Here is an 11,848-nt window from a genome sequence, read left to right on the forward strand (position 1 = left end):
TGAGTTTGTGTCCAGCAGGAGAAATGAATAAATAGAATATAAAGGGGGATGATACAAACTCAGCAATTTCAAATTCTCGACGAAAAGTCGAAAGAAGTATGAAATACAAAAAGACAGCACAATTTTCTCAGATACATTTGTATTTAGTAAGAGAAGTGAATAAACAGAGTGTAAAAGGTGGACAGTACGAAGTGGGCAATTTCAAACTGCCGCCAATGTGGAAGAAGAGACGAGAAAAGCTGTTTTGTTGCGCTTTAGCAATCGTTTTATGGCTACATGGAGAAATAATAATCATACAACGTCACAAAGCTCAAAAGCGAGCAGAAATCGTTCAAATATTTTGTCAAGGTAATTCGGCGACCACCTTATGCAACCTACTACCTGCTTTAACCGCAGTTAACTTCCTATGGGATTTTCTTAAAAGTAAATTGCAATCTGGTTTATTGGAACAGTTCGGGCAACAAGGGAATTTGCATAATCGAATAGTTCGCATAATAGAGGCTCACCCGTTACATTACAAATTCGGATACGAGAGACTGTCGTAACCGAGTCTGTTTAATTCGTTTCCACGATTACACGATCTTTGCTTTCATTACGATTTTTTATTCTTAGTAAGAATGAAATATTTTCCACCTTGTAACTGAATATTATACCATGTATAGATGTATGTATGAGACAATAAATATTCTGGAAAAATTACGTAAGAACGAAATATATCCGTGATCCTTACAGAATCCTTACAGAAAGAATATATCACAGATCCTTACACGTTCGTATAAGAGCTCCACCTCAGTTCGAATAATAAGAGGCTCCCTTAGGAGTTCGTATATTCGAAGTTGGGTTTCAATTTGTTTGTAGAAACGAGGTGCGGATAAGCGAAGTTGCACTGTAAAGTGTACGACAATAAACCAAACACAATTAAGCAACTAAAAGATGCTGTTCGAGAAACGAACGTACCTTTGTGTCTGCAGTATATCTGCAATATCTTTCTGGTATTAGATATACAGGGTGGTTGGTAATTGGTGGTACAAGCGGAAAGGGGGTGATTCTACGCGAAAAAAGAAGTCGAAAATATAGAATAAAATTTTTTTTTTTAATTTTTCCATAGAGACAACGATCTACAGTGAGGTCCGTTATAACGAGACGTGATAAAGTGCGCGCGTACCGAGCGAAAATTCAAAGTCGATTTTCTCGAAAACAAAACCTCGAACGAAAAATTGTTATTCTATATTTTCGACTTCTTTTTTCGCGTAGAACTTGTGGTAACTTGTACCACCAGTTACCAACCACCCTGTATTTTACAAACAATTTTCAAATAGGACTAAAAGAACTGTCGCTTTTTATTTTATTATCGCACACACTGTATGCTGTAGAATAGATGACTGCTACTAATATGATAAAAAAAATACTGAAATTCGTAGGGCATTGTTCTTTTATCTTTTATCAGCTACTGATGTTATTTTTCTTTTTTTATTTATCGATATTTACAATCAATTCTCGCATTGAGAATTTTCAGTAATTTTTTCTCACATGGCTAAATTTTTCTGGCGAGCTACTGATGTTTAGTACAAATTCAACGACTTTCGCTATTTTTCGATCCTGATTATTTTATCGATGATTATCATATACGGTGACTTTATTATTCGAGAGACTATTGCTCCGCAAACAATGGACACGAAAAGTATATTAGAGATTTACTTAGCAGTATTTTTAAGTGATTACAAAAATTTGAATGCTATAACGAAAAATAACACGAGAGATGAAGGAGAAACCTGATGAAAAATCGCCTCATTGGGAAATGAGAATATGCGCAAATACGTTTTTGTATCCATTGTATCTGTTTATAGTAGCGTTATCGAATTAATTGTTTTCTAAATGTATTAAAACGCTTGTAACCAGTAAATTGATTTTGTCACAGGTATATCAAATCATCGAGTAGTATAATTCATTCGAATAGGAATTCTATTAGGTTGTCCGGAAAGTCTCTTTCTTTCGCAAACGAGCTTTTTACAACAGTTTATCTCAAGAGAACAAAATGGATCGTACGTAATTCGACAAAATAGCATAAAACAAAAAACGTTATGCGACAATTATTTCCTGATAAAACGAAAGAAACTTTTCGAACAAGCTAATAGATCGATAGATTTACTTTTGTTATTCCTATTAAACCAAACGTGCGTTATCGAGAACTTGCTTAGCTTGAGTAAGTAGGAAATCAGATTTAATTTACGCAAAGACTGATGAATCTGGAAATAAACGTTCCTCCCTTCTTCATTTCTGATTTCTCTTTCTGCTTCGATCAATAAATCGACCGCGTGATATTGAACAGTAATTTCTGTAATTGACTTAAGAAAATGAGTAGGATAGGTATAATTCTAGAAAGTCAACGCCTATCATTTCAAAAATCATCATAGGTCTATCGCGGAGAAGATGCTATTAATTTCTCAACACAACGATACACTCGTGTAATTAATACTTTCTCGAGATTTTGATATAAGAAACAGTTCGACCTGAGACGTTTTCGAAAAGAAAATTTCCTCCTAAACGATATTTCTATATTTTTCGTGATATGTTGCAACAGAGAAAAAAACAAGCGGCATAATTTTTCGCCCAACGAACCGTTGCTTGCCGTTAAATTACGACAGTTGCGTCAATTAATTCGAATCTGTGCTTTCCATCGTGTGTCTGGCGACTGGAATTGGACTACGTCCAAACGTATTGAAGGAAATTAAGGAACAGCAAGAATAAACCTGAGGGAAAGTTACGATAGCTGATACGATAATTTCTTGCCAACAAGATTCATCGGTAACAGGTGATTGAGAAACTTTGCCCGATTCCATAAAGATCTGCTAATTTTGAATGCGCGTCAGAGCTATTAAAAGTAATTAAACTGTGTCAAATTAAATCACCACGTATTTAAATCGATCACGTTAAAGACAAATTTCCAGATACATATTTTTATTGAAATATATGTTTAAATAAATATTAGGCATATTTAACTTCTCTGCGACAAAATAGCGATAATAAAATATAATATATAAAACGACGAAAATATAATAATACGAAAAAGCGATCAAATATCGAGCGATTATTGGGAATTGCGAGAATCGAAGTGGTTTCGCAGTGAAACTGGCACGCAGTGTACAGAGAATGTGTAGAGAAAGTAAAATCAAATCCAAGCGAGAGAAATCCATAAAAATGTTTTATTTTGCTGAAAGAACGTTCCGACGATCGATATTGTTTATTTAATCATTTGCAACTTGTAATTCAATTTGTCTCAAGACTCTTGAGGAGGAATATATTTCATTTCAGTGAGACATTATCCTGTTGTTATTCATTTCATATCAATTGTGTATTATTTTCCTGTCGCGCTCTTTGTATGGCGATAAGAGTCTTCTTATGACGATTCTGCGCAGAAAGACGCGAAAATGGTCCAGGACGTTGCACAGAAAATTGGAACCGCTTGTATAAAACATTACAAGTGCGAAGAAACGAGTCTTCAGGAGAAAAGGAAAACTCACGCATCGACGTAGATAACAAATTCATTAAAAATTGAAATGTATCTGTGGAAAAGACTGTATGTGCCAGCTCTTAGTTGCAAAGAAAGCTTAATATCTCATTGATTCGTCTGTATGACACAGACAGAAGCCAAAAAAAAAAAAAACGGGTAACTAACAATTATTTACATTTATATCTTTCTGTAGAGAGACGATGCTGTGCCACCTTATTCTAACATTGTTAACAATTATTTGGAAAGAGAAATTCCACTTAAATTCTGTATTACGGTATTCTCATCGCTATGTAGGGCATTGCCCAATAAAAAAATCAACATTTTTCAATGTTCGCGCTTGCAGTGTTTCCTACGACCACTTTTCGATTATGAAAACAAGGTGCAGACTGGATGGTGAAATTTAATCGCTACGTTTCGTACGCGTCGCGGCTTGGGTTTCAGGAAAATTGGAATATAACGGAACTGCAAAGGGTGAGGCAGTGTCTTCGAAAGCTGCAAGCTCGTAGATATATTTGCCGGCAGTCACGAAGCAAAAGCGTCCGGGACACGGCGACGAGAATAGTAACTGGTAGGCGAAGTTGACACGATAGAAATCGTAGCCTAGGGAGAGACTTTGAGCATGGAGACTTCCGTCTCTCTACACTTTCATGCGATTCCCCCGGTATTTGTTGCTGAAACGCGCAGAATCATCGTACGGATACGTCCGTCCAAGGAAAAACAGTCAACTGCTGAATAAAAGAACTGAGACACCGAGAAAGTTTAATGCAGCCATTATTTACTTTCACGACTCGAAATCACTTTTATCGTCTACCATCCACCGATTCCCCTTAAACTTTACGAACTGGATTGCTTCCAGTGAACAACACCTCGCGGAAGTGCTTAGCCGACCAATTTGCGGCTGCGAATGTTTCTTTCAATTTACCAGGCAATTCGATACAATTTTTCCGAACAGCTACAAATTTCATTTGTATCGATTGTCGGACTATTTGAGTAAATTGTTTAATACAATACTATTGTCATTGTTTAATACGATAGATTTGACTGTAGATGCCACAAACGCAAGTAATTATTTACATACTGTTGTGTTTAAATTATTTAGTAAGTATTTATTCAAATAGTTGTTCGAATAAATTGTTTGAATTTTTAAATAATTTTATTTAAATAATTCGAATAATAAACTGCAATAATTATTCGCGTATTATTAGACGTACAAATACAACAAATAACTATTTGGATAAATACTTGTTAAATAATACGAAATAATTGTTTGAATAAATTATTTGAATTTTAATAATTAATTAAAATAATTCAAATAATTATTCGTATATTATTAGACGTACAAATACAACAAATAATATCTGAATAAATATTTATTAAATAATATGAATGAATAATTGTTTGAATATACTATTTGAATTTAAATAATTGATTAAAATAATTCAAATAATTATTCGTATATTATTAAAAGTACAAATACAACAAATAATATCTGAATAAATATTTATTAAATAATATGAATGAATAATTGTTTGAATATACTATTTGAATTTAAATAATTGATTAAAATAATTCAAATAATTATTCGTATATTATTAAAAGTACAAATACAACAAATAATTATCTGAATAAATATTTATTACATAATATGAATGAATAATTGTTTGAATATACTATTTGAATTTAAATAATTGATTAAAATAATTCAAATAATTATTCGTATATTATTAAAAGTACAAATACAACAAATAATATCTGAATAAATATTTATTAAATAATATGAATGAATAATTGTTGTAATATATTATTTGAACTTAAATAATTGATTAAAGTAATTCAAATAATTATTCGTATATTATTAAAAGTACAAATACAACAAATAATTATCTGAATAAATATTTATTAAATAATATGAATGAATAATTGTTTGAATATACTATTTGAATTTAAATAATTGATTAAAATAATTCAAATAGTAAATCCAAATCATTATTATATATAAAACAGCAAATAACTATTTGAATAAATTCTTATTGAATAATTGTTCGAATAAATTAGTTGAATTTAAATTTATCTATTAAAAACATATTAGAAAAATGATACTTTTACACGATGGAACTAGTTTCCCAACATGTAATGAAGATCAAATCAAGATCAAAATTCAAATCTCAGAATTTATATTTCCCTACTTGTAACGCTTGCATCGACTACTTGTGATAATATAATGTCCACGACATTATAAACTACTATACCAAATGCGATTCGCATTTGATTAAAAATTTTATCTAATATGTACCTGACGCATGGAATTTCTCTTTAAGTAAGGATCTCTTTGCGTGTTTATCTTTAATCTACGTGGATATGCTGTTGTGCAAACACTCTCAGCAGCTCATTATTTTCATATTTTCAAGGTAGGGTTAGAAAATAAAGTGCATTGCTACGAGCACAGCGAGAGAATAAACGTGAAGAAAGATTTCGATGCGATCTATTGGTACTTCGTCCGACACGAGCGGTTTATTTTGTAAAACCGATCAACAAGCGAAGGAACCGGAACCTTTCATCGCATAATTAAGACATAAATCAACGAAGTAGATCGATGTTCCGCGGATAATAAAATTATGTCCGAGATACTTTTTATTTCGCTAATAGCACACATAGTATTGAACAGGACGAATGGATTGACGTTCAAACTGCAAATATTTAAACGATGATTCATTGGAAAAAATTCACCTATAACATAAATATTACAAATATATAACAGAATATGCAGTGACCCTCGAAATTATGTGAATACTTATAAATATAACACGCTTGGTTGGCGCCGTAACAAGCTACGCCTATCGCGATTACGTTGAAAATATTCGAAAGCGATTAGAAGATTACAAAAATATAAAACTTACTAAAAAATTAGTATACAGTGTAAGTAATGATTAGTACAGGCATATATATATATAATTAATTCCAAAGGTGATATCATAGTACTGCAATTTGCTAATGTAATGAATAATTGACTGCTCAAATACCTCGATCTGTTCGTAATAAATATCCTGTAATTTCATCCATTTGCAAATTCATTTCGCCAATGTAATCGTGATAATCACGTTTCACTGCATTGCTAATGAAATTGCAAAATCTTTCGCACAACATAAATAAATAAATCCGACATATCCAGAAAAGTTTCTACAAGTGTTTAAATAGCTTCGTATCAATTAAAATACCAATTACAACTAGACTGCGAATATTTATGCATTTTTTTGAAATTTTACGATGCAAGAATGTACGGAATGCGTATGGTATACGAAAATATATAACACATCCTTAGGAAAGGTACTCGTTACAATTTTTAATAACTAATATCCAACCTCTATCTAAATTCCATTTCCTTGCTCGTGTCTATGAAGATATAAATCTGCATAAAATTCCGCGCTCGAATTATATCAGTGCACAGTTACGTATTTCCAATCCTAATCGAAACTTCTTTCACCGTACGATCGAAGATATTGGCTTGGCAACTAAATGATTACGGATTTTGTCAATACCACGTAATGACAAAATCCGCAATCACTTAGTTGCCAAGCCAATATTACTGCGATTTTACGAATTTCTACCGATCATTTGAACTTCCTCTGTCGCCCTTCGCAGCATCACGGATCACATTCAACTCCCGTTTTTCCATCTTCGTTACAGACGACCAATCGTCCTCTCAGTTTCACCGGCACTCGTGCAAATGCTAAGCTAAATTCCGATACAGTGCACGATACGCTGCATTTCTACAGCACGAGAAAAGGCGCAACATCGTTTGCTGTGTTAATGGTCTTTGGTTTCTAGTACATAGGAGCACTGGCTTTCCTCGCCTCGAGTGACTCGCTGAACTTTTTACGTGCGAGTGCCAATGCTCTCGCGATCGAATCTATCGTCCCTTCTTCCTTTGGAACATCGATCCCGGCTTATCTGTACAACTTTGTCGTATGAAAAAGCACCTAAGTCTGTCTGGTCATCGAGACCGCTAATTTCTCAATGTTCGCCCGAACGTATTTTATCGACGATTTTTCATAAAAATCTTAATGTCACGTACCTTTGACAATTGCTCGTAAACGTAAACTGACACGGCAAAATCCTGTTTAAAGACTTTAGATTTTTGGACGATGATATTATTGCTTTCAGTAGGTATAGCTTGGTTACTTTGGTTTATTATTATTAGTACAGTATTATATGTGAACGTATTATGATTTCGTGTACAGCTAACGCGATGCTCAATTTTTTTTTGGTGAAAGGTTTTGGAGCAAAGTATATCAATGGCCATAATGAAAATTTTGAAAATAACGTAAGCAACTCGTATCGAGAGCAAAGTAACCTCGGGACTTTTAAATAGGAATTTGGAAAGTATATTACGTTTTGGTATTTTATTGTGATACGGTAAATTCAAATAGAAATTTCATTGTCAAGAAATGTTCGTATCTTTACTACTCGTTTACTTGGAAGATTATTACGTACATGTTTATCGCTGAATATCATAAAATAATTTTCTAACTTTATTGAATTTGGATAAAATTACTCGGCAACTTTATTCGAATATTTCGTTAACAATTTAACAATACGATAAACTGTTTTCGTAACAAATATAGTATGCTTTGTGTTAAATAATAATATTCGTACGAATAAAATATTATTAATCAATGACACATCTGTGCATGAAGAAGCAGATACAACGAGAAGAAATCCTTTCACGGAGCTTCCTCGAGGTATACGAAAAGTCTTAGAAAGGTTTCACGCAGAATACCTTGAAGAGCTACTTAACTTTAGAACGTTTTGACTGCTCGTTATCTAAAAGAGGAAGATAACCATATTTTCAGAAGAGGCATTCGTCAACCTTCTCAATATGATCTTATCTAAAATCATCAAAACTCTCCAACGAGATCTATAGAAAGTTAAAAGATCGGAAATTAAATAAATTCTCATTGCAAGTATCATAACTTATAATTAATTCTTTTAACAAAAGATATTTCTCGCTCGTCTTTAAATTTGTTTTCTTATCGTGAAACATTTTTCATACTCTAAAATGACGACGTCGTATAGTTTAAATAGTTGGTTATTAATTTTATCGACTATAAATTAAAGACCAATTGGCGATTCTCGTTCCCTAAATCTCGTCGACTGACACACATTTTTAAGTACAAGTTTTCGAATGGAAGCTCGATTTTCTCCTCTTTTTTTTTTTTTCAATTGAAAACTACTCACCGATTCGGACGAGAGTGGTAGCCCTAGCATGGCAATACCATAGACCGGTTCTACCAGATAAGTCTGTATAACCACCATCACGAAAGCAAGTTAAGACACCTACGAATTACACGGTCTTACGGTATATCGCAGGTAAATACCAACGGCGTGTTTTCCTTCGTTGAAAATCTAAACGCAAAACGAGCGCGCTTCCAAGGAATCAATGATCCTTGCAAGTTATGTACTTGCGTACTCTATATAATGACCCACTTAATCTCAACCTTTAAAGAACGCTGTTTCCTTATAAAGATGTTCTTAACATATTATGAAACAAAATCACGTTAACGAGACGCTTCATTTGTTATTTCCTTTTAATTAATTCACGTTATTAAACTGTCACAGTTTAATGACGAATGGGAGTTCCAAGAATTTGCTGAATAATTTTTCTACTATTTTTTTCCATCTAGATGCTACAATTATATGAAATTTGAAGAAATTGAAATTAAATAGAAAGAGAGATTGGTTTAAAATCTTTACTTTGATTGGAAAAACGAAACAACGATTTAATTTATTTAATTTTATTCATTAACGAATTAAGTAGGATCAATAGATATATTTTTGTACAATAACGTTTATACGTTTTCCTGGTAAATATAACAAATCTGTTCTGTAACTTTTATTATACGTAGGACATTTTTATTTAAATTATTATAACTATAGTGTACTATAATCTGCATTTATATTGTGCATAAAAAACGTTACAAGAAACTATAGTTTTAAATGAAATTCTAGATTAAGTTGATATATCCATTATTTACTTTATACAATAATACAATTCGACCGTCAATTGTACACATAAATGTTATAAGGAAACCGCGAAAGGTATATTGATAAAATCTCTAAATGTGTGATAATACAGGGAAGGTAAATACTGTTCAAACTAACGGTGTATGTGTTACGATCTTTCCCTATCGTCAATTAATTTCCAGGTCATTTTACAGTGGGTCAATAACTCCTTATAATTTAATCAGGAAATTTAGATAAAACAGGCAAGTTGAAAATAAAAGAAAACAAGTTGTTGAAAAATGTGATAACTGATAAATAAATAAATAAATGTGATAAATTTATCTTACTGAATCATTTCTCTGTAACAGCCAATATAATATTTATGTATATTTTACGTTACCTAAGCATACAAATATATTAATGAAAGTTGAATCCAAAATAATTGATAATAATACATCGCATAGATAAAACTTGCACCACATTAATAAATATTTTTCCAAAGTTTAAATACGATGAATCCGTTACACGAAAACGTTACATTATATTCAAAAATAATGGCAAGTCTATTAATGAAAAACTTTTTAAAAATGTTGGTTCAAGGTCTAAATTGTAAAATTTTTAATGTTTTAATAAATTTTAAATTTATTCATAATCTTTACCGATGCAGCAAGAATATACGATAACAGCAATACCTGAGTAATAAAAATTTTGACCAATAGCGTTCAATACACGTTTTTAATACAAGCGTTACGTACTAACGTGTATCATGTAGTACCGTACAGTATTGTTAGGCACAAACTGGACGAAACTAACGATATGTCATCCGTTTTCTCCTAAAAAATAAAACGTACGAACGAAACTCTTGTCAGGAATCGGTTATATAATATAAAACGTTGTAAAAAGCACAACTCTACTTCTAATTGCAGAGAATACGTGCAGATTTAATATATAAAATTTAATGTATTAATTATAAATAGATTTGATGTATTTAATTTAATTATTTAACGTATAATATTATAAAAAGAATTGGGTAAAATACACTGACGAAGTGTATAGCGTATTATTACATTAACTCGATTTTTTGTAATTTCCAAGAACTGAAATGTATGCTGACACGTGCATTATAATAATAAGATGTAAATAATTTTGAAAAAATACATAACGGAAAAAAGATTTCAAAGACTAAGATTATATTCACTGGCGGGATTGTAGCTCATTCTATTTTAAGAAATTCGCAAGTTTGAAAATGTAAGCATTCGACAGAGAGTAAAATATTCGTGTCACGTGATAATCTACGGCTTACAACAACGTATTTCGTTGAATAGTGTGCGGACTAACACTGAAGATGCACCTGTAACATATGCATTATTACGCTGAACTAGGCCCAAGAGTTGCATAATTGTCATTTTAAATGAAACTCTGCTACATAACTTGTACATGTTTACCGCTTATATAAGTCACCTCTGTACGAGCGACAAGAAAATCCAACAAATTGTTACCGGCTTCTTCGCAGATTCGGATACAGCCTCTCTTACAATACATAAGTACGTGTTGTCAGTGAGATGTCAAATTTTACAACCTTATACGAACGAAATAGATTATCTGGGGGGGTTATGAGGCTACACACTGGAACATTTAAATAGCAATATCCATTCTTTCAAACACGTTGAAACATAGAATATGTAGCACCGAGGGTTGAAACGATTTGTAAAAGCACAATTTTGTTCGCAGCGTACAAAGGACTGACATGCTCTCCGAAGAAACCTGTTAGGAACGTACAAATGTATGTATGTCTCTTCGCAGCACTTACCTTCTCCTTCGCTCTGCCTGCATGTTTTTGCACTGTTTTCGCAATCAACGCACCCTTACTTTCAGCCATTTTTTTCACGTTACTTAAAAAACGATGACTTTGTTACTTCTCTCCGCAAAACACTAATTTCAACTTCGAAACCGACGTTACTAGCTTCCACAACGAACCACAACCTAAACGCACGAACGGAAGCGCGGAGAAACACTGAAGACTCGACACGAAACTGCGCGCCGAGCATGAATTACCGCACTTTCACAGGGCGTCGCCTATTGGCAGCACCGTACATGCTCTCGCGTATTTTACCTGTTGATACAGTAGAACAAAGGTAAAGATAGATGAATGAAAAAAATCCAATAGGATTAAAATTCACTTGAAACTGATTTTAGGATACTGAGTCGAAAAATTACTTTAAATATACATTAATTATACGATTGAAAACTTTAGTACGAACTTCTCAAATATTAATTTATTAATCTACCATCCAAATAGATTCTTAAGAATTATAAATTTTATATACGTATACTGTA

At 32.5% G+C, this 11,848-nt stretch overlaps 1 protein-coding gene across 5 annotated transcripts in view; it reads right to left on the minus strand.

Moving 5' to 3' along the window:
- Positions 1-11,536, minus strand: part of LOC117214967 (myc box-dependent-interacting protein 1) — a 147,879-nt gene extending 136,343 nt beyond the window's left edge. For 2 of the 5 annotated variants that reach the window (XM_033461356.1, XM_033461352.1), the window contains exon 1: positions 11,322-11,533. In XM_033461356.1, the coding sequence (XP_033317247.1) occupies positions 11,322-11,344 (23 nt within the window). In that variant the 5' untranslated portion in view covers positions 11,345-11,533. Of the gene's footprint in view, positions 1-11,321 lie in introns of all 5 variants that reach the window. The other 3 variants (XM_033461354.1, XM_033461355.1, XM_033461353.1) reach the window with 3 other exon arrangements.
- Between the last annotated feature and the right edge of the window lie 312 nt (positions 11,537-11,848).

Source organism: Bombus bifarius, unplaced genomic scaffold, assembly GCF_011952205.1.
Source record: "Bombus bifarius isolate JDL3187 unplaced genomic scaffold, Bbif_JDL3187 scf7180000009275, whole genome shotgun sequence".
Taxonomy (NCBI): Eukaryota; Metazoa; Arthropoda; class Insecta; order Hymenoptera; family Apidae; genus Bombus; species Bombus bifarius.